Here is a 23,249-nt window from a genome sequence, read left to right on the forward strand (position 1 = left end):
GTTTAGTTCCCCCAATGCTGTGATATTCCTAGAGCAGAACTCATAATCACAACAGACTAACACAGACTTATTTTTTTTAAATTACTTTTTATGGGTGCCGGTGTTAACGTTAGGGTTGCTCCAGCACCCTTCTAAAACAGGGCCTATATCTCTCCTTCCCTTGTGGGTGACACCAACGTTCAATGGCCTGGTAGAAGTTTTAGGGGAGTACTGCACGGTATGTGGAATCTCTTTCTTTGATAAAACATACCCTAACAATACTCGCTATATTCCATAGTACTGCTCATTTCCTCCCCTCATCCACATACTTTACCTGGGACAAGTTTTAGGGAATCTGCTTCCCTTCTTAAAGTGTAGGATTAGGAGTGATGTCTAAGATATTCAGACAGTATTTGGACATGAGAATGTCAATCTACTATGACAAGTACACGGGGAGGTTGGACATTATTCTTGATCCTGCACTGATGAGATTGTCTTTCCAAAAATGGCGGGATGTCTCCATCTAGTGCCGTAAATCTGGAACTGTCGGAGTGAAAAAATTAATATTGAGTTAGTGAGTTATGGAGAAGAATTAGGACCATATAACTTCTTCCTACTCCTTTTTGGACATGAATCATGTATTCATGCTGTTTATGAAAATTTGGTTAGTGAGAGTTTGTAATAAGTGCAATGTTCTTTTAATTAGTTCATATTCTTTTAGTAAGCAGTCAGTATTTGTTACATGCCGAAATCAATCAATCAATTCAATTTTTTAAAAATTACTCAAAATGTAGTGTACTGTACATAGAATTATGCCATAAAAAAAAAACACTTAATCTAAAATATGTCTGTCCCACTCTAAGACCTAAGCCTACCATTGTTGTCTGATTTTCCAAAAACATCATCATCCCCTTTACCATTTGGTATAAAAAGCATGAATATATTCATAATATATTTCAGTTAATCAAGACTTTTGAAAACTGCACGTCTTTAACTCGCCTAGCGTTTTGCATAGGTTGACTGATTTAGTCCTGATTCAGCCATTTTTCGTTGTTCTGTTTTTGTGTCGACCTGCTTCCTTTTAGCCTTCCCTGAATTTGCCTACCCACCTGCAGCGACTCTATTTTGGGTGTTCAGGTTTCTGAAGGTGGTGGTTTGGTTAGAGGTGTCATCCAGTAATCACAGAGCCTTCCTCTTGTGTGTCTGCAGTTTTTCTTTTGTTTTTAGCCCTTACTTTTTCCCATGGCCTGTGATAAATGAAGACACATATTGTACCTTTATGCAGTGCGTTTTCCTAACATAAGTAAGTAAGTGAACTTTATTTATAACGGGCCATTCACAGACAAGAAGGGTCACAAAGTGCTTCACAGTAAAAACAAATAAAACAGCAACACATTTAATACTAAGCCAAATTGCTAGTTAAAAGCTTGTCTAAAAAGATGTGCCTTGAGGTGTTTTTTAAAAGTTTTCACAGAATCCAAAGCTCTCAAGGCTAAAGGGAGAGAGGTCCAGAGCCTTGGAGCCACCACGGAAGAAGCTCGATCACCTCTGGTTTTAAAACGGGTTCTGGGGACAGTTAGAAGGTCTGAAGACCTCCGAGAGAGACCAGGACTGTGGTTGTGTAATAGATACTGGTTGTAAGCGGGAGCTTGACCATGCAAGGCCCTTCAAGTGGTGATACAACTTTTTAAATGCACTCTAAAACCTATTGGAAAAATAGTTGTCCTGGCTTCATTTCTATGATATTGGTGGTACGTATTTTTTTGTTTGCCACCTATTCACTTTTACCTATGATGTAACACTCAAATCAAATATGTTGTACAAATTGCATGAAGAAAAACAAAAAAATCTGCGTGTATACACTATACAGTGGGGCTTGAAAGTTTGGCCACCCCAAATGTGTATTAATGTGCATAAAGAAGCCAAGAAAAGATGGAAACAATCTCCAAAAGCATCAAATGACAGATTAGACATTGGTATAATATGTCACAAAACTGTTAGATTTTCTTTCCATCATTTACACTTTCAAAATAACAGAAAACAAAAAAATGGGGTCTCCAAAAGTTTGGCCACCCTGGAGAGTTTCTAGTTCCTCTTTGGAAAGCTGAGACCTGATAGTCTTTTTGTTTACTGTTATTTTGAAAGTGTAAATGATGGAAATAAAATCTAACTTTTTGTGACATATTATACAAATGTCTAATCTGTCATTTGATGATTTTTGGAGATTTTTCCATCTTTTCTTGGCTTCTTTATGCACATTAATACACATTTTTACCTGGGGTGCCCAAACTTTTGAGCCCCACTGTATGTGCGTGTATATATACTGTATATTCACACAGTTTTTGCTTGCTAATTTATATTAGCAAGTAGTATATATATATATATTTTCTTTGCATGCTTCTGTATTTTTTCCTCCAAACCATTTTAAGTTTCATCATTCAAGTTTTATCTGAGCCTGCAGGATTAATTATTATAAAATCACGATGTCGATTCACCCTGTTCACGTTGTAATTTTTAAACAAAATGCTGATTTTGAAAAAAGGATTCATTTTTCATTTAATTTTATGAGCCGACATCCCAACCACTACTACTTTCTTATATACTGCACATAGTATACTGTATTTACGTTTTAAAGCACTGCAATGCTCTCTCTTCTCTTCATTGGAGCCTCTGTGTTTAAATGAATGAAAAATAAAAAATAAAATCTACGTTTGGTACTGCCAAGTCTGTTTCAATTTGGCATGGTCAAAAAAATCATGGCAGAGAATTGTGATATATTATTCCCCGAATCGTGCAGGCTTAATCTGAGCTTATCTCAGCGCCGGTTAAAGTAAATGTTCCACTTGAAGAAGCTTTAGGTTTCACTGTGACTCAACACAGAGCCAAGTCATTATTGGATCTTTGCTTCCTCAAATTCAGCTTCTTGGTTTTCTACTTCATTTGTTGTCTGACACAGAGTTTGTATCGAGATGATTTACATACAGATGTGCCTGGAGTGGAAGTCTCACTCATTCACCTTCCATTTCTTCATTCTATTTCAGAGGCTAGGTTTTTTTTATATATATAAATGCATTGTTTTTTGTTTAATACTTTGTTTTCCGTCCACTTCCTTGGCCAATCAGAAAGCCCGTTATTGGACAGATGTGCTGCAGACACCCAGGTTCAGTTCTCAACAGCTGTGTCTCTATCATGTTTGCTTGTGGGCAGCCAGTGAGGGATCACGTCAGTGCGTTAGTAGTCTCACGCCAGACCTTCCTCCACAGCGCTGCAGAGGAGGGTCTGGTTAGTCCACACCGCATTCAGGGATGGGAGAAAAAAGTACTCTAGTTTATTGGATTTCTTTAAACCAATCACATCCGTCATGGCGCTAAGCTCCGCAACGGACAAATCCCATGCATTCTGCCTAAAATGTCACAAGGCAGAACCAAAATCATATGTATTAAAAAAGAAAAAAGAAAGAAAAACTAACTCCTTGAACGACTTGTAACCCCAGAATTTCATTCATCTTCTACAAGCTGCACAGCAAAGCCTCCTTGTGATTAAGTTGTGTGAAACCTAAAGCTTCAATTCAAGTGCTTTGTGTTCTCGAACTTTGGGTTCTCTTCTTTTCTGATGTCCTCTCTTTGCTTTACCCACTTTGATCTAGTCACATAAACACATCATGAATAATTACAGTAAGCAAGCAAGTACTGTGTGAGATTAATAGCATAGTTGACCCCTTTTGTTGTCCTCGGGTCAAATTTAACCCGTTTTCAAAGTTTCTGTATCAGAAATACAGATTACTTTAAACCAAAATGCCTCAAAAATAACTTGGATGGTTCCATACGATGCTTTTTGCAAGTAAAATGAAGGATTGGATCATTACTCGCATTAAATTGTGGGGGTTTATTCAACTTTATTGTACTTAAAAAGAGAAACGGAAATGGTTTCTAAACAGTTTCCTGACTAAATGTTGACATATCCCAGTCTGGGATCCACTCCACATCCTCTGATTTTAATTTGCTAGTCCAAATAGTTCATTATTTGTGATTTTTGTAAACTCAGAAAGGAGGAATAGGTTAATATTAATGAGGTTTATTGACCATAAATTCCAGCAAGAAGTGTAACACTAGTTTATAATAATAATATTTTATACTTTACAGACAACCCAAGGGTTAATATGTGGTCAACATTTTCTTTTTGAATGCCACATGGAGCAATTTGCACTGATTAACCCTTGTGTTGTCTTCCCGACAAAAGACAATCAACTAACACTTTTGTTGAGGCTTTATTAATCAACGTTTTTTAACTTATTCTTACGTTTTTGTTCCATTTTTCAACGCTTTTGACTCTTTTTTTCCGATGTTTGTCACTTTTTTGGACGTTTTCAACATTACGTAACACTAACTTACAGGAAATTATACCTAACGTTTGAGTTAGAAAAGCAGAAATTAGGAATTATTTAGACTAAAATGAAAGAAACAGATGTTGAGGATAATCACAGACTAGAACATGTCAACTTTTACACTATTTTGAAGCCACTTCAATTTTTTCAAATGCTATAAAATTAAATAAGACAACCCAAAATGAATGAAAGTAGAGATTTGTACTTGGCAAAGAGCGCTGGGTAGAATCAATCATGGTATTTGGGGTAATTACAATTGAGTAGAACATTAATATAGGAAAATTTGACCCAAGGTCCACATGAGGGTTAAGGATTTAACTAAAGCTTTGTAGGATTTAAAAATTTAAAGATTTTTTTGTACCCATACTTGGATCAAAATGACCCTCTGGTTGTGTCCGGTTCATGTCTTTAATATCGGCCGGTGCAGAATTCCGTGTTGTGTGTACTCTCGGTCTAAAACTAAGTTGCACATGGCCAGAAAGATCCTGGCCGACATGACAAGTGATGCAGAGATGAAACCGTGAAATCTGGTCTGTGCTCAGTGGAGAGTGGAACACATGGTGCGGAACTGTCCTCCAGTTTCACTCTGATGTCTGGAAAGTGGGTTTACTCACATCTTTTAAAAACCATTAATAGCTGTTAAAAGTGAGTCACTGTGGTCAACCTGTGTGTGTTAACTTCAGGTCAGGGGGCTCTACCACAATGACTTGTTAAAGATTGATAGTTTTGGAGCCACTTTGTGAAAAGACACTGGAATCAAATTAAACCAAAGCAAGTTCTTTTATAAGTATGTGTCCCCTTTTAACAAAAACCCACGTTTGAGTTACGAGGTAAACAGAAGAACAGCTGACTCAAATCCAAAACCTTTATGTGAGAAGCTTTTAAGTCAATCGGGAATTTTTGAGGAGACATTCTGACTTGTCATAGTAGAAAGAGGTACACATGTACGTTTTTAAAAACCCTGAAGGACACCTGCAGGAAACTGCCGCTAGGGAGGAGATTTATATTCTTAAATATTATTCTACAAGTGTTCTATTGATATTTTACATTATATTGGGATAATACTTACATTCTGGCTGAGCAACAACCCCAAACATATAGTCAAGCTAAAGCTACACAAGAATGGCTTTAATACAAAAATGTTCATTTTAATGCGATTTTCAGGTCACATTCAGACACTATATCTCACTTTAAACAGCATGCATAGTTTTTTTTCCATATTGTATACATGTGGAAGCACCAGAGACACAAAATAATCCCAGAAAAATAGCTTTTTTCATAATATGAGCACTTTAAGAACCATGGGAGGGGAGCTTACCAGAAAAAGCTTTGTTCTTACAGTATTTCAACTGTTGTCAGTTAACAACTAAACTACTTCATGACAATTGAGGGAACTCCATCTGCTGAGAAAGGCCCAAACTGTCTGAAAACTTCAGGGAAAACAAGCAAGTGGACCATGAGATCAGTCTATTTTTATTACTGTTTCTAGGCTCAAAAACTGTTCTGAAAGGTGTCAAAAGTCAAAGTACAGGACCTGAAACTTCCATTTAACTCACAGGGACCATGAAACATGCCAGAACTTCATATATATATATATATATATATATATATATGTTTGTAGATATTTCTGTCCATTGGTAGAAATAGGGTTTTAAATGTTAATTATTGTCATAATGTCCTAATTACTGAACATCTGCTGTGATTCAGTGTTTAGAAACACAAAAGTTCATGTGGGACTTTTTAAAGGCACTGGCATTGGTCGAACTTTGGTGTGTGTGTCACACACACAGGGGGGGGAAGTCCCAGGTCAGGCAGAGAGCTGGTACCCAAATGAGCTTCCATTGCTGAAACACAGGCCCCTCTCACTCTGGTCTTCAAATCGAGGAGTCCCCCCAGCGCTTCTACATCTCGCCAGGTGAGTGGCCGCTCCTAACATTGTATTCAGGGCTGGGTTCAAAATAATGGATTCTCCAATGGAGGTCGATCTTTGTTTGAGTGATCTGGGATTGATTCATAAAATCACAAAATCAACCTATTAACCTATTTTTCACCTGGATTTCAATTGATAATGTCAAAATTGACAGCATAAGTTCTCTTAGAATCTCCTGTATGCAAGAAAAATCGGTATTGTGTCTGACCTATTTAAATGAAGTGGAAATGTAACTGAAAAGGGACCTTGTAAATCCGAATCCACTCGTGAAATCATTGGTGATACCCAGCCCTACTTGCTTTCAACCCATACTGGGAAACATTAGAAAACTGACTGTGGTGTTTTCAGTATTTTGGGGGTCATTATTTGTGGTCCAGGTAAGATTTGACCCCTACAACTACAGCCAACGTTGCCACACTTTCTACTATACTGTACTCTGCGGCTCGTAGCGAGCTCTTTGATCAACAGAAACGCCTTTACTTTGCTGGGAACCCAGTCCTGTGTCCAATTACACACACACACACACACACACACACACACAAAGAAAAAGATAAATGGTAAAAAAATGCAACAACAAAACTCAATAAGGAAGCAAAAAAATAGATAAATACACGAAAGAAGAAGACAGCTAACTAAGTAATGATTTTGGTTTGTATGGAAATAAGCATTTTGTTTTAATATTGGCAAACATCATGTATGTTTGTGATAAAAACACGTTGTACTCACTGTACATGATATCTGAAGGGGGGGGGGGGGCGTGAGTAGGACACCGAGTGCTGATTATCAGGGTGTGATATAAATACTGTAGAGCACGGCAGAGGAGGGCGGAGGAGGGTTAAAGCGCGTGTCTTTCACAGTCCGCTGACTCAGTGCTCAACGGAGCGAAGTGGACTGTGGCGGTGAGAGAAAAAAAAGACATGATTTGTGAAAGGATGGAAGTTTGGAAGCCTGGCGTGTTGCCGATGGCCGCTCATCTTTCCATCACTGGTCTCTTTGTGCAGACTTTGCAAGGCTTGCTCAAAAAACGTCTCAAAACCAAAGGAAAGCACAGGCAAGAAAGACATTACCCAGAAAGACCTCAGTCGTTTTTCTAAAACTATCCCGCAGTAGTGCAGCTCACACTTGCTTCCTACACATCTTCCACAGTTACACCAATGTACTGCAATAAGTATGTAAGTGTAGAAGAAGTAGAAGAAAGTATTGAAAGGGAGATAAATCAGAGAAAAACCCTGTACATAAACACAGACGACAGTGAGATAATAACATCCAAACCACAAGGTTGACTCTCAGCAGCTTCTGGGACATAATAAATACTTTCAAAATATAACACTGTTAAAACCATTGGTGATTTTAGACCCTTCAGACCCCCGTAAATTTCAACTTAGACCCCCTAAAAATTATTTAAAAAAATTAAAAAAATGTCATAAAAGAAAAAAATATTTTAGTGCTTCAAGTTAGAGTTTGCAAACTTGTCAGTTAGTGACAGAGGAAAGACAATTTACAGGTTCAAAGGGCGTGAAACAGGTTTAATATCCTGTGCTGCTCTCGCCGATGCTATGCACCTGTTACCCAGTCGAGGAAAGGGTTAACACAAACTGACCAATCAGAGGAGGTTGTGCCAGCTTTTGGCTTATTCTCTATATCTATATATACTATACGACTATATATAGTCTCTGATCTGTGAGAGGGAGAGCAGGAGTGTGGTTGTAAAGTTGTCTTCTTTATAATCTTTATAATAGATATTTATGATATATTTGCACTATGCTCCACATTCTCTGCACCATGCTCCACATTTAAATAATATTATTGAACTCTTCATTGCACTCATGCCTCTATATTGTTTCTGTTCAGAGTATGTATATATTAGTGTGTATATTTCTGTTTTGGTTGTTTTGTATGTTTATGCTCAGTGGGATTGATGCTCCAACGAAAAATTCCTCGTATGTGTCCTCATACCTAGCAAGTAAAGCTGATTCTTACTAAAGCTGATTCTGAATTGCATATTTAATATACCAATGTAAATGCCGACTATTTAGGGCGAGAGGTTGCTCACCAAGTCCATGGATTTATAGTAAAACACCATGTTGGGAACACCTAACCCTAACCTACCCATCGTATAACATTTAAGTAACACAGAGTCAATTGTAAAGTCACACACACACACACAGACACACACACACAAACACACACACACACACACACACACACACACACAATAAATGGTAAAAAGAGCAACAACAAAACTCAATAAGGAAGCACAAAAATAAAGAAATACATGAAAAAATAAGATAGCTAATTAAGAAATGATTTTGGTTTGACGTTACGGTATATCCTACAAAATGACAATAAATAATTTAAGACCTTTGTAAAAGAAATTTAATAGACTATACTTTGTGGACAAAATGTAAGAGAATATTGCATTTAAGAACAGTGTAGTATAAAAACACAGTTACAAGAAATCACCGAACTAAGATTTCACAACATTGTTATAGCAACAAGATGCACATAACTGCACTGGCCACTGCTATTTTCTCTTTACTTATCTGTCTGTGTACGTCTGTGTTGTCTGTTGTGTTCGTCAGTGTGAGGGTCATCAGGCCTGATGGGTGGAGGCTGCCATGGGGGTCATTACTGGGATGCTTTGCTCAAAAAATGTATTGGCTGTCAAATGCAATGCAAGCAGCCACACATCATCCCCAAATGCACCAGTTACTGTGGTGAGTGTACGCACACACACACACACACACACACACACACACACACACACACACACACACACAGGAAAACATAAATCCATGGTTGTGCCAAGAAAACTTTCCTCATATTTATAGGGCAACTTCTATATTTTTCTTATGTTTTTGTTTCTAACTGACTGAAGCAACAATGTAGTGTTAATTGGCAATTGTGCAACTTCAATTAATGTCACCTAAAGTGCTGTTTTTGCCACTTCTAAGTTTCTGACAGCATTGTGGAAAGGATCCCGACAGAGAAAGATCCTTTTTGTTAACATTAAACTCCCGAAATTTCTATCGCCGAAACCCACCAACAGTAGTTTAATCATCGTAAAACACATCTCATTCAAAGTCGACGCGGAGTACAATCAATCAAAGCTGTCTTGGCTCCATTGTTTCAACACTCAACTTTGAGATTTTTTTTTAATAAACCTTTATTTTACCCATTTACATGTGGAAACATGCTGGCTCTATACACACTTAAAGTGTTGTTTATTTAAATAGAGTCTGGTGGGTTTGACAATTTCAGGGGTGTTTCTGGTTAAAAAAAAAGGGATTTTACTCTTTAACAAAGACATCCATCTCTGTAGGGTTCCTTTCCATAATGTTGGAATGTTGTAAAATAACAACCTGAGCGTGTCGCTGACAGAAACAGAACTTTTAGTGGACGGTGCACACACAGCTTTCTCACTCAATACTGGACCGATTTCAAAGAGGTTTGTATTCCGCATTTAGACACCAATGCATGGGAGAATGGGTTAACTGTACTCGGGTACTGTACTTAAGGACCCATTTAATGTACTTGTACTTTACTTGAGTCTTTTCTTTTCATGCCACTTTCTACTTCTACTCCGCTACATTTAAGATACAAATATGGTACTTTCTACTCCACTACATTAATATGACAGCTTTAGTTACTTTAAAAATGATGATTTTTTGCACACAAAACACATGTAGTTTTTAAATACAATGTTTTATTATAAATTATGCCACCCGACAATATATAGATCTACAAGTCCAGCTAAAAAGGATTAGCCGTGAAGACTTTGACAGAACCGTTTGGATCATTTCCAGTTTCTAAAATGTGGGGAGTTTTTCTCATTTGTGTACTTTAACTTTTAATACTTTAAGAAAACTTGAAAAACCACATTTTCAATGCAGGACTTTTACTTTTAACGGAGTATTTTTACAGTGTGGTATTAGTACATTAACTTAAGTAAAGGATCTGAATGCTTCTTCTACCATTGGGTAAATAGTGAACTAAACAATTACATAACAGTGTTTCCTCCATGTTGATTTGGTAGCGGTGGCCCGCCATGGCAACATTTCTGCCGCCACTGTATCAGAAATAAGGCGGACGCGGTGTAGTCGCGGTTGCTTGCTGATATAATGCACCCCCCGTTGGCTGCCGCTCACATTGCAATTTCACATGTTGGTGATGTGTTGACACACACACACAATTAGTTCCCAGATGGACCAGAGGCAACATTCAAGGGCAACAAACACAATTCAATTTGCCCCGGCTGTCAAAGATATTTTAAATAAACGAGATATAGGCGTAGCCTGTTTTCGAGGGATTATTTCCCGGTGATTCAACAGTTAATTAGCAATGGAAATATACATTTAAATGCTGAATGGACAGGATATATATATATATATATATATATATATTTTGTTTATTATATCTCCTTCTCCTTCCTTAGAGTCTGCACATTGCAAAGCCCTGCTTGGCCACTACTACGATGCACTGCTGAAGACGTGTGTGAGGTGCACTAAGATTTGCGGCAGTCATCCAGCAGAATGCTCCCAGCACTGCCAGAGTGAGTACTGACCCCCGCTGGTCTGGACTACAGCTTCAATTATTTACTGACTATCTCTGTCTTCTGGAAGCATTAATGTTGAATTAGGCCTCAGTGGACAAAGTTTTCAAAGCAGGAGTCGAGGTCAAGAAGGAAGTCAATCTCAAACTAACTACAAATGAATACCAATAGTAGTAGTGTCGCATTGCCTGACAACAGCGTTGTGGAGTACACTACACTACAAATACAGTACATTCTGGGATCAATCTTATTCGTCTTGAGCGGCTCTAAGTAGGGCTGGCTGACATGGAGAAAATCTAATATCACTACTTCAATATTGATATCACAACGATATTTTGGTGTTGACTATTTGTGCTTACACAACATATTTACACAATGAGATTTTTGATAAATAATCACCAGTGATGTGGATATAATGACTAAGTGGGTAAAGGCAAATAATAGAACGGTTACAGCCTGGTAATTTCAGAAAATGACATCACTTTACTGTTATGAAGCCTTTAAAACCAGGAAAAGACAACACTTATGTCATATTACAATATTCAAAATATAAGACGATATCTAGTCTACTATCACAATATCGATAGAACATCAACATGTTGATCAGCTCTAGCGCCAAGCTCCGGGTGCGGCAACGGTGACTCTGCAAAACAGTTTCTAAAAACATTTGCACCCCACTAAAGACAACACCACATGCAATATTAAATGAAGGTAACTGTTCAGACAATACGTGAGCCATTTCAACTAGCTGGATACATGTATCCAGTGCATGGTTAAATGTCATTTGCTATTACCAGTGTATCGTTGTGTGTCCTTGTGCACAGCAATCCCCACTAATCCTTCCCAAAATCAGAGATAATGCCATGAACATATTCCGTGTAAATCCCTGAAAGAAGGCCTGCCTTACTGCACAATCCAAATTTCCTATAAAAACTTTTGAAGGAGCCATTTTCAACATGTAGCTTTGTTGTTGTTTCCCATTGGGATATTTTTTGTATGTTTGTTGCAATGAAGTTGCGAGAGACAGAAAAAAGTTGCAAAAAAAAGTTGTGATTTCTTTTGCGTATAGTTCTTTAAAAAAAAATGAAACATGTTTTTGCTCTCAGCGTCACATACTTATAGAGTCTGGCACGTGGGACTGCTGGGATTGGGAAACTCCGGTTAATGGTGAAATTTGCGAAAAAGTTATGGGGATTGGTAAAAAATGAGAGTTTCACCAAAGTCACAGAGATTGGTTACATTTTTGTGAATTGGCGCGATCGCGACATTGCAAAATCCCGGAGGGTCTGATAGATGCTTGTTGGTTGTCCATGGGTGAGGGTACGGACCATGAGCCACAACGGTGATTTGGCCAGGGACCTTTGTTGCATGGCACTCCTTATCTCTTTCTCCATTCGTTTCCCGATCTTTCTTTACTATCAGCTGCCAGTAAAGGAATAAAATGAACAACAAAATGCTTGTCACCATACAGTTCTGTCTTGATTGTCTTATAGAGGTATCCTTCCCATCTACCCCCCGAGCTCCGACAACTCATGTGACTACCAAGAAGCTCCTGGTTGAAGTTCCCTCACACGTGCCAAATTCCAGAGGGTCCTCAGGGCTGACAGCCCTGGAAGACTCCACTATCCTGTTCTACTCCCTGCTGGCTCTGTGCATGCTGCTGCTGTTCTCTAGCTTGTCTCTAGCATCGGCAGTCTTACTGAGGAGAGCAAGGGCCAAAACCTCCAAACCAGGACCCAAGGAGGCTAACTACAACCAGGAGAGTGCGGTCCAGCAGGGCCAAGAGGGTGGTCGGCCTGGGCACAGATCCAAAGGTTAGTGGAGTATGGATACATTTCAAAGACTACCATAGATAGCCTTTATTACTATTACACTCACGGTCCATAAAACAACAACAACAACAACAACTACAAAAAAGATACAGATACACAAGAAAGACACCAATTAAATAAGACAGCTATACCAGTAATCCCATAAGGGGGACTGGTATCGCAAAGCACTGAACCTCGGGTCAATCAGATGTGAAATGACAGTTACAAGAAGAATTCAGGCAACAAATTCACTTATACATCAGATTCCTCAGTAAAGCAGAGAATGGTTTCCTGAGTAGAACGCGCAAACAATCATTATACGCGACCTGCAGCTTATTGAAGCTTGCCTTTTTGTACTTGACCCAAAAGGGGGCTGTGTAAAAAGCAATACAATATGCTTGAAAGAGGTTTATCTGAACAGTATCAGAACACCAGGAGAACTTCCACAATCAGTACGTTAGTACGGTTAACAGACTTAGATAAGTACTTTAGTAACCGAGGTATTCGTGCATGTTTACATCTTAACCAGGGTAAGCTCGGGTTACGCGTCTTTGCATGCTCTGTAGGTTATAACGTCACGTCCCCGCTCCGCTGCAGAGGTTTATGACTCAGAAATACAACACAGCAGATGGAAGCAACCGCTAAAAAACACAACAAAACAAGCTTTAAATACTTAAACCCATTGAGGACTTCATCATGGCAAGTAGTACCAATCAAACCCATTACTACACGGACAGGGAGACACACTTTTTCAGTTGTTGTGATTTTGACAAAGGTCAACCTGAAGATTCAAGCCTTATTCTGACCAGTTGTACGTTGGGCGAGAACTACCTAAGCTAGTGGATGTAGAGTTACTCCTGTCGTTCTGCCCGGCTCATGTATACGGGGAAAAAACTGGCATAACCCGGTTATTAACTTAACCGGTGGTAAGAACATGCCCCAGTTACTGCTGTTCGGGCAACGCACTGAGTAGTTTAGTCTAGCCGTTCTTCTTCAGTATTTGTGTTTTTTTTGTATTTCAAAACTTAGGGTTAGGGTATTAAATATATCATGGCATTTTTCTCCAGTGTGTGCCCACTACTCTTTCCATCTTTCCACAGATTTTGTAACAAATTCAAACCACACCAGAGACCGTGAGCCATCAAATGACTCCATTCCCACTGAGACCTGCGTGTGCGTCCACTGTTTCCCTGATCTGAAAGGTCTCGGCCAGGGCAACGACAGGCCAACGAGAGCCCCCTTCTCATTCTACCAGCAGCCTGTCCTCCATGGAGGGCCTGTCTGGGCTGAGGAGAACCTCCACAACTCTGGACTGGAGGTGTTGCAGGAGGCAGAAGTTGGATGAGGCTCATTTAGCTGTCCCACGGGACTACTGGAATGTCCAAATGTGTCCCCAGGTCTTGGAGAAGATAGTCAAGAATATTTGATTTTTTTTTTAATCAGACTGTGGGACAACATCACTGCAGTGTGTTTAGATGTGAAACTGAAAAAAAAGGGTTTCACGCTCATCTACAAATGCCATCAACCTCTCAACAAGCAACAACAGTGAGAATTCATCTGCATGAATAAGTATCATAAGAGCTTCTCTCAAGCAGAGGACATCTTACCACTAGAAATATTTCTAAATCTGTTGTGTGGTTCATTCATATTCAATGTGAAAAACACGTTTTACTCCCCAATGAAGGCATGCACATGAAATGATGTTTGTGGTGCTATTTTGAGCCTTGTTAGTGGTATAAAATAGCAATTTATTTTTATTCTCTAGCTTTATAAGCTAATCAGCGGTTTGTGCTAGCTTGTTTCAAGCTAGAGACACATGTTCGATTAGCATGAAAACATATCCCAGAGAACGGTCGGTAACCCGAGACGGAATTGTCCTTTAAATAGTTTAACTGAAAATGGGGCAATGAGTTGACTTATTAGTACCATTAAATATTAGTAAATAATGTACATTTACGAAACAAAATTAACCCTCATGTTGTCTCCTTGTTTTCTAACTTTCTGCATCTGATATTTGGCTTTTTCATGCGAACGCTATTTGGAATTTAAAAAAAAAGAAAAAATGGTTTCAAAACCGTATCCTTACTTCAGTCGTAATCATAACAATTTGTCAAATTAATTCATAATTTCAGCTTTTACTAAATCAAAAATCTGGTGTTATTTCATATAAATAAGGTGCGTTGATTATGAATTCCAAAATGAAGTGTAAAACTAGTTTTAAAAAGTTGATGTTAGTGGTGAATCCGGTGGGAGTGGAAAAAAAATGCGTCAAAAAAGGGTCAGAGGACAAGTTGCATGGTTGACAGGAAGACAACACAAGAGTTAACTGATCAAAGGAAACAAACAAGAGGCATAAAGTGTTAACAGATATAGATTTTCTTTATTTGAGTGTCTTTTTCTATCACTGTGTCCAGTTCTTGCAGCAGTTACGTGTGTGTGTGTGTGTGTGTGTGTGTGTGTGTGTGTGTCTTTGTGTGTGTGTGTGGGGAATGATCGACCGGGTTGAGTTCAACGTTTCTTCTGATTCCGAGCCCGTGGCCGGATCCAGCGATAAAGAAGAAGAAAATCCACTCTGAGGTTTCACAATTTGTCTCTTACATACAAACTGTACACATATACTTTAACATACATCATCAACATGTGAAAAAAAAAAAAAAAGATCCTATCAAACTGTGATACCCAGCTCAGACGGCATGCTGAATGCAAGTACTGATTCAGTACACGGACACTCGGTACATACGCACGACACACGTGCATACAAACGGTAACACATACGCACTTTGTGTTTTTCTCTCTTTATGCAAAATGACACATTTTATACAAACATCTACACTGAGCTTTTCTTTTCTTTCCCCTTCTCGGGCGGGCACACACACACACACACACACACACACACACACACACACACACACACACACACACACACAATTAGAGCTACATGCGGCCGACGGTTAACAATGCAGGACCGAGCTTCGGACCCATTATACATACTTTTTTGTTGCCATTTACCTGAAACAGCAGGGCGACAATATATCTTGAATATGAAGAATATGACTCTGTAGCGCCAAATTAAACAGGAAATAAAGAAAATTAAATGAAGCCGCCATAGCAGCAGTGTCGTGACTGGGTTCCACTGTGTTTGAATGAAGGGGTGTGCGTAAGACTGACATGACACAGTTGTAACTGTGACAGTGAGTCTTTTTGAATGTTGATGACTGGTGGCTATTGAGTGTCATTTTTTCCATTTTGACACTTTTAATGCAAAGTTAGCATTGTTTGAGATGTTTGTGTTTGACAACTTGACATGAGCCATGACAACAACCAGTGTTATGTCAACTTGACATTAACCAAGACACCATAAGCTGTCAAAAATATGTCACGGCGGGCCTAGTTATCAAGGTTTAAGAAACTACTTAGCTTCATGAGTTACCATCATTACGCCAACACAAACATCTCAAGCAATGCTTACTTAGCGTTAAAAGTGAGACAATGTAGCAAATGACACAACATCCAAAAGACTCCTTCATGTTCATGACAGGTGTCATATCATTGTTATGACGGTGTCATGTCAGTCTTATGCACACCCTTTCAAAAGAAGTGTTGCCTTGCCATGACTGTTAGCGGCACTATTTTTGCTTTTGTGTGTAAAAAGAAAAAAAACATGATTGATGGCACAAAGTGACACAGGCGAACAATGCGGGAGTTTAGGGAAGATGCAAAACCGTAACAGACGATTTCAGTACAGCATGTATAAAAATGTTCACCGTGTCACTTCTTTCCCCCGGGACTGTTGGAATGAGCATGAGAGGCAGAAAACAACAGATCCTTTGCGTACTACTTGTTAAAGTCAATGTTTCCTATAAGTATCTGACTGACTACAAACTCACGAGTAATAAATGGAATTAACTGTCACTCTAGTTTTTTTTCCTCTGCTTTTTTGCATTCTCAACAAAAAAAGCATGATAACTTCCATCCTTTAAAATATTTGGTCATTAGGAGGAGTGTGTCAGACAAGTGCGCTTGTGTCCAGAAGTTGAGGTTCAGGTGAAGCAAATGAAAAAGGATGAAGAAATTCTTTGAAGCAGAGCCTCAAATCCTTGTGGAAGGCTGTGACTCCAAATATTTTCACGTTAAGGTGTTGTTAAATGCAGATGTGCGAACACAAAACACGGTGAAGAACAGCATCGGGGATTAAGTCAACCTTCCCCGGATAAATGAAAGTTGAAAAATAACCTTCTGTCCATCTGTCTGTAAAAACAGACAAAAACAGTGGAAAAAGGCGATACGACGCTGTATGTCTTTTGCCTGATCTCAAGTACACGCTGATTTCGCAGTACAGCGGATGATCACAGCTGCTTTTATCCTTTGAATTCAAGTGAACGTCATTTTATACAATAACCCATCAGGGCCCATACATGTCTCCATCCCGTGTTCATCGCATTTTGTTTGGTTCCTAAACACTCGCGCACAGTTCTCTTTTGAATGTCGTACGAGTGGAACTAGACTAGTATGGAGTAAGGGGTGGTTCCATGTTACGAGTGAGAGTTGCAATTAAGGAGTGACTCAGGCAGGCTTGCGTTTCCGTTTCCATGCCCGTCTCGTCCCTCTGTTACCTTTTCCCGTGCAACTCATCCTTGCATCATCCCTCGTCTCCACCCGCGGTCGGCTCTGGTGGAGAGAAACTACTCGTACTCCAGGAACTGTTTGTGATAAAACAAGAGGTACCTGGGGAAATGAAAGGAAAATAAAGTCACATTGCAGCAAATCTAATAAAAAGGAACAGCAAACACCCCCCCCCCAAAAAAACAACAACAATTCTGCGACCGGCTCACCCTTCACTATCCAGGACATCCTTGATGCTGGCCTTGGTGATGATGGCGTCGTCACATTTGAACCATTGGTCCTTGTGCTGGCGGATGAAGGTGGTGTAATGGCCGCTCTCTAGTGTCCCCTGGTGGTTCACTACTGCAAATAGACTGTACCTGAAAACAGACAGGAAGAGACAGAGAAGACGAGGCTTAATAGTGCGTTTCATTTCCCTTGGAACTCGGAAGCCGGAGCTGGGAATGACGTCACACCTGAGTTGAATGCGTTCCATCTGTATAGATCCAGTGTTGCTGTTGTAAATGTGGTTGTTTCTATGTGTCTATACACCTGTGGGGGGGGGTAGCTCAGTCGGTAGGGAGTTGGGTAGGGTTGGGAACCGGAGGGTCGCTGGTTCAAGTCCCTATACGGACCAAAGTATGGTGGTGGTCTGCTAGCTAGAGAGGTGCCAGGTGCCGGTTGAGCAAGGCCCCGAACCTCAAACTCTATGGGCAGCCCCCCCACACTGACATATATAGGTACTGAGCATTTGTGTGTCATTCAGGCCTATGTGTAAATTGTAATTTCCCTTTTCCGGATTAATAAAGTTACATTTATGCTGTTGATGCATTCGTCCATGTATGTTGCCATATGCATGTCAGACTGTAAAAACACAAGCAAGATTTTTGGTGATGGGGTTAGCTTCTGATCACGTTAGCAATTGGCCTAAAGGTTAGAGAAGCGAGCTTGTAAATGGGAGGTTGTCGGTTCAATCCCCAAACAGAAAGGATAAAATATGGGTGGGGAAAGTCAAAGAGGCGATGTCCCTCCCTTATTACCACCACTGAGGTGGCTTTGAGCAAGACCCTTAAACTGGAGCTGCACAGTGGCCAGCAGATCAGAGTGTGGTTGTACTGGGTAGCTTCCAGGTATGAATGTGCGTACCTGCAAAAAGAGAGGCTTCCTCTCAGCCAACCCACCCTGAATAAAAGAAAGGTTAAAAAAAATATATATATATGACTCTGTCTTTGTGCATACAAACAGCGTCGCAACAGATATTCAGTCTACTGTAGCTGAGGAGTGAAGAACTGTTTATCATTCATTTGAGACACAATTTTCCAACTCCTGATTTTGAAATGTAAGACTTTAAGAACTCGCCCAAACCCTGTGCTTACTGCTTACTTACTTATTGTCATTGTTGAAGGGGTCCACGGTCTGCTGGTACTGCCCGTTCATCCTGCTCTCTTTACTGAAACACACAGCAGAGCAAACGTAGTCACAACAGCAACTACTGTTCCTGCAAGAGTCAGCAAAGTGTCTTTTATAAAGCATGTCTTCATGTCCAACGGACAAAGTACATTTACTGCAGTGGGACTTGCCGTTTTGTGCTCCGGATCCTTCTTTCAATTCCTGTATCCTCTTTATTCTACATTCTACAGTCATTTATTCAGCGCAAATGTGACCAAATACAAATCAATTATACAGGGGTGTGAACAGATAAAGCGCTCTGAACGGATATGAAGAAATGGTTGGAGTCTGTGCCCACCTGGAGGCCATGAAGGGGGTCATGTCCAACTCCAACGGGAAGGAGACATAAGTCGTGATCTTCCGCCGTAGTTTGGCTGAATGCTCAAACCTCTGAAAACAAAGAAACTCCTTTTAGAAAACGCAGCTCTGATAACCAACATCCCCCAGGGGTCCTTCCATCCATAAGTAACACAATAGTCTCACATGGTCAGACCCTCCCCCACAGCGCTGCAAAGGAGGGTCTGGCTAGTCCACACAGCACTCTGGGATGGGAGAAAAAGGTGCTCTGGTCGTCATGGGTTTTCATACACTTTCTCTAATAAAACATCTAAAAGCAAAAATCCTATCAGAGGGTGGCCCCTGGGACAAAATCTGACCAAAGAGGGGGGTCCGTGGTCTAATTTGTGTCAGTAAGGGCTCCTTGATGTGAAAAAGTTTAGGAACCACAGCACTAAAGTAGCAGCCAAAGATAACACTTACTTTGAGGTGAAAGCAGGCCACGATGGGCAGCTTCTTCATGGTCAGCTGCTTGGTGGACTCCTGGTAACTATGGCAACCGCTGCACTTGATCTTAGCACTGCTGCCGAGGTGCTCCGGCCTGGTGAACCTACAGTAGATGGGAGAGGAGGAGCTTCAGTGTGTGTGTGTTTGTATATGGGTGTGCTTTAAGGGATGCTGGCTCATGGGAGGTTTAGGGTGCTAAAGACTGGGGGGGGGGATGCAGTGTAGTATCACAATATTAACTGAGGTAATATGTTTAAGTTACCGTCCAGTCCTACCGTGCGTATGTATTGTCATTTATGAAATTACATGACAAACACGGTTATGTCAGTTACCTGCGCAGACAGTCTGTGAGTGTTGTGGCCCCGGTGGTGTGACTCTCTCCGTTGAGTGCAGAGCCGTCTCCTCCAGGGCTGAGGGGCCAGAACGGGGTGGAGGAGCCCGGGAGGTCCAGGCTGATGTCCCAGAACGGGTCTATGGTTGTCGAGACACCGCTATGATAAAGACAGAGAGAGAGAGACACACACACAAGATGGCGAGTCTGTATTGAGAAGATTTAAAAACATGCTGCAGATATCTCATCTAGACTCGAGGGCGTTGCTGCGTGTTGATTAGCACGTCTTCCCGCTGTTACCTGCACAGTAAGACACCGCACTTTTTGTAGTTTTTCCTAATTCAGACAGACATAACTGAGAGGGAAGGGAAAAAGGGAGACATCAACTACTTGGCACGGCGGCTCAGACCCTCAGAAGCTTGCTCATCCGGGCTATGAAGATATTTCCACTGAACATCGTTCCCAGATGCGCACTAAAGCTTAGTGCAGTTAGGCAGTTAAGGATACAAGACTAATGATATTGGCCTGACAACAAATGGAATAACCTTTGCAGCTCTACACCATTGTTTTTGTAACAGTGAAGCAGTTTGTTACTCTGGAAATCCAGGGTCCAAGATCCATTTAGAGCAAAAGCAAAACGACAAGTTAAGACCATGTTAGGCTTACATTTTAAATGGAGAATACAAAGTGAATAAATCATGAATAAGCAAAAAGCTTTGTGCAGGCAGGGTTTCTTTTTGAGACATGTCCTAGAGAGAACTTCTCTTCTGATGTTGACAGAAACAAGGCAGCAGAATCCACATTTTGCGTGCCTGTTGTGGTGCTACGTTAATAAAGAAGTACTCAACTGTAAGCTTAAAAATGATAATTATGATCCACTTGTGTCTGCAAGCGAATCTATTTCAGACTCTGAGCCAGAGCACAGCGCTTCCTGTAAGTTGGCTTTAAATCGCACTGTATCGATACACAAACGCCAAGTATGGATCTTTTATTTTATATGTGTTGGTCAGTTTGTCTGCTTGACAATCTCATTTTGCAAGAACAAAATTGAAGAGACACGAACAAACTGAGAAGGTGGCCTGCTTTAATGATTCTGTCTGGATCTGTAGAAGAGAAACATGCTGGCAGCATGCTATATTATTATGTCGTCAATTACAATGCAAACCAAGTTTTGCTGGTTCACTTCCACGTCCATTGCAGTGTGTCAGAACCTGTATATTCCTAAAAAATGCATCTCGGAGCAGAGAGAGCAGACACTTTCATTGACCACCGGGTGGAGCTAGAGATCGACTTGTACGCCATGAAAGGCTTTTGCTGTTGCTGCAGTGTAGCAGTTCAGTGTGTGTGTGCTTGTGCCTGATTGATGAAGGAAAGGGGAGCGATGGGGGAGAAAAGGGGAGGGGGGGGATGGGGTGGTGTTCACCTTACGGCAGGGAATTAAAGCGTTTGGATCCAGGATGGCGAGAGGCGTGAAGGGAAGTGTGTCATTTTGGTCACACAATGCAGCTGTATTGGAAGACACCGCCGTAGTGTACAAGGGCATGGCTTGGTTTGTTTTTAAGCTTTAATGCCTTTATTCAGTCTCTATTGTGGCCTAAAAGATTTGTTGCGTTTTTGTTGTTGTTATTTTTTTGCTTTGGAAGAACCTCACACAGGAGCACACTTACTGGCAGACTTGACAGGTGACGTCAGACTGCAGGCCCCCGGTGAAGATTTGGTCGATGATGCAGTTACAGTGGTTGGGGTTGTTGGCTTTCTTACCATTGTCGTCTGTGTGGATATAAAACACACACACACACACACACACGCACACGCACACACACACACACAGTCACTAAAAGCAATGCTGTGCAACTTCTCAGCCACCCTCTGCTTCTAAACTGCAGAGAGACAAGCAGATCTGAGACAGATCAGCACTGTGGCATTATCTCTCTCTCTCTTTCTCCCCCTCTCTCTCTCTTCTCATCCCATCCGCTCCACTCACCCAACCAGCCCTTCTCCTGGCTACACTGAGCTAAAAGCCTCCTCCATTCCTCCTACAGGGTTATTTGGCCATTTTTAAAGTCAAATGTAATACTTTTTAATAGTAATACCACATCACTCTAATGGATTAAGACCCAAAACGTTGAAAGTCATTGTCAAGATATTAATAACAAACTTAATAGCTTAAAGGCCCAATATGTGATGTATTTACTGTAATAAATCCAAAAATGACCTAAGTTGAAATAAGTTTGAAATGTCTGTTGAGTGACAGAATGTCTGTTTAGTACAGCCATAAAAGCAGCAAACAAACAAACGGGATGAACGGAGATAGATTCTACCCGACCTAAAAAAAGAAAAATAAGATTTTCGATTTCTTTAACCACCCCCACCATCTATTGTGTGTTTCATACATGTGCAAATAAAGAAACAAAACCAGATGTATTGCCTCTGTGAACATGTGTGTCCCACCTTTGCAGTGTCTGTGCAGGACGTCCAGCGCTGCGATGAGGAACTCGTGGGCGTCCTGCTGCTCGTAGCCGGCCAGGTGGCGGGCGTGGGTCCACACCAGGTGGAGAAGACGGAAGGGGATGTGTGGCGACCGGTGACCTGAGTAGAACTGGAGAAGGAAGGTTGTATAAAGTAGGTGAGAGAGAGCGAGAGAACATGTTTCCTTCTACGCCTTGTACCCCTCTTATACCCATTCCTACAAATTCTGTGTTACCTCCTGGAAGAGTTGCGACATCTCACACACCAAACAGGAGTTGCTCTGCATCTCGCACTTGTGTCGGTCGGACAGGAAGAAGTCACGCAACAGCGGGGTGTGTGTCAGCGCCTGGACGATGCAGTTCATGAAGCACGTGTTGCCCAGGTTTATTAGACCGCGCAGGCCTGCGGGTTCAGAGGGATACAAGAATAAGAAGCAGGAAAACAAAAAGATTAGACAAAGAGCCCGGATGGATGGGTGGAGGCAGAGTCCAAAATGAGCTACCAGCCAAATGCAGGTAAAACATGCAAGTGGCTGGTAGACCTGCTTCACTTACCTGCCAAGAAAACAATACATATCTATTGAGTGGCTGGTAAAATTTGAACAGTCCCTAGAGATTTGGCTGGTGGACAGAAAGGTTATTCTTGGACAGGACCCCAGGGAGGGGCAAGGTGGGGACAAAGAAAACAAAATATGGAGGACAGAGAGTACGAGCTAAGGAAAGACAGAGAGGGAGGAGGAGGAGGAGGAGGAGGAGGAGGAGAGACAGTTGCCTCAATTTTATACTTGTGAACAGCAGGGCCAGCGTGTGTGTGTGTGCGCACGGGGAGCGTGTGGTAGGGCGAATGAGTGTGACGGCAATTAGTTTCGGCGGGAGTACCGACTCTAGAGTCATCGCGGGAGAAACAAAGTCCCCCCCCCCCGCCTTTTGTGGTTCTGACCACGGCATGAAAAGTTCACC

General features: G+C 40.9%; 2 protein-coding genes across 2 annotated transcripts in view; one reads left to right on the forward strand and one right to left on the reverse strand.

Annotated features, from left to right (window-relative positions):
• The first annotated feature begins 6,022 nt into the window (after positions 1-6,022).
• On the forward strand, positions 6,023-14,231 carry LOC117937421 (tumor necrosis factor receptor superfamily member 13B). Its single transcript, XM_034861395.1, has 5 exons — positions 6,023-6,278; positions 8,876-9,010; positions 10,729-10,845; positions 12,339-12,659; positions 13,757-14,231. The coding sequence occupies exons 2-5, from the start codon at positions 8,896-8,898 to the stop codon at positions 13,999-14,001; spliced, it is 798 nt and encodes a 265-aa protein (XP_034717286.1). The 5' UTR covers positions 6,023-6,278; positions 8,876-8,895; the 3' UTR covers positions 14,002-14,231.
• Positions 14,232-15,016: 785 nt separating this feature from the next.
• The window catches only part of LOC117937154 (ubiquitin carboxyl-terminal hydrolase 22-like), a 21,198-nt gene continuing 12,965 nt past the window's right edge, over positions 15,017-23,249 (reverse strand). The window contains exons 4-12 of the mRNA XM_034860882.1: positions 22,526-22,822; positions 22,273-22,420; positions 21,489-21,591; positions 19,823-19,981; positions 19,467-19,593; positions 19,006-19,097; positions 18,646-18,708; positions 17,489-17,638; positions 15,017-17,381 (exon numbers count right to left, since the gene is read on the reverse strand). Coding sequence (XP_034716773.1) covers positions 17,339-17,381; positions 17,489-17,638; positions 18,646-18,708; positions 19,006-19,097; positions 19,467-19,593; positions 19,823-19,981; positions 21,489-21,591; positions 22,273-22,420; positions 22,526-22,822 — 1,182 coding nt within the window. The 3' untranslated portion in view covers positions 15,017-17,338. The remainder of the gene's footprint in view (positions 17,382-17,488; positions 17,639-18,645; positions 18,709-19,005; positions 19,098-19,466; positions 19,594-19,822; positions 19,982-21,488; positions 21,592-22,272; positions 22,421-22,525; positions 22,823-23,249) is intronic.

The sequence above is a fragment of the Etheostoma cragini genome, chromosome 21 (genome assembly GCF_013103735.1).
Source record: "Etheostoma cragini isolate CJK2018 chromosome 21, CSU_Ecrag_1.0, whole genome shotgun sequence".
Classification (NCBI taxonomy): Eukaryota; Metazoa; Chordata; class Actinopteri; order Perciformes; family Percidae; genus Etheostoma; species Etheostoma cragini.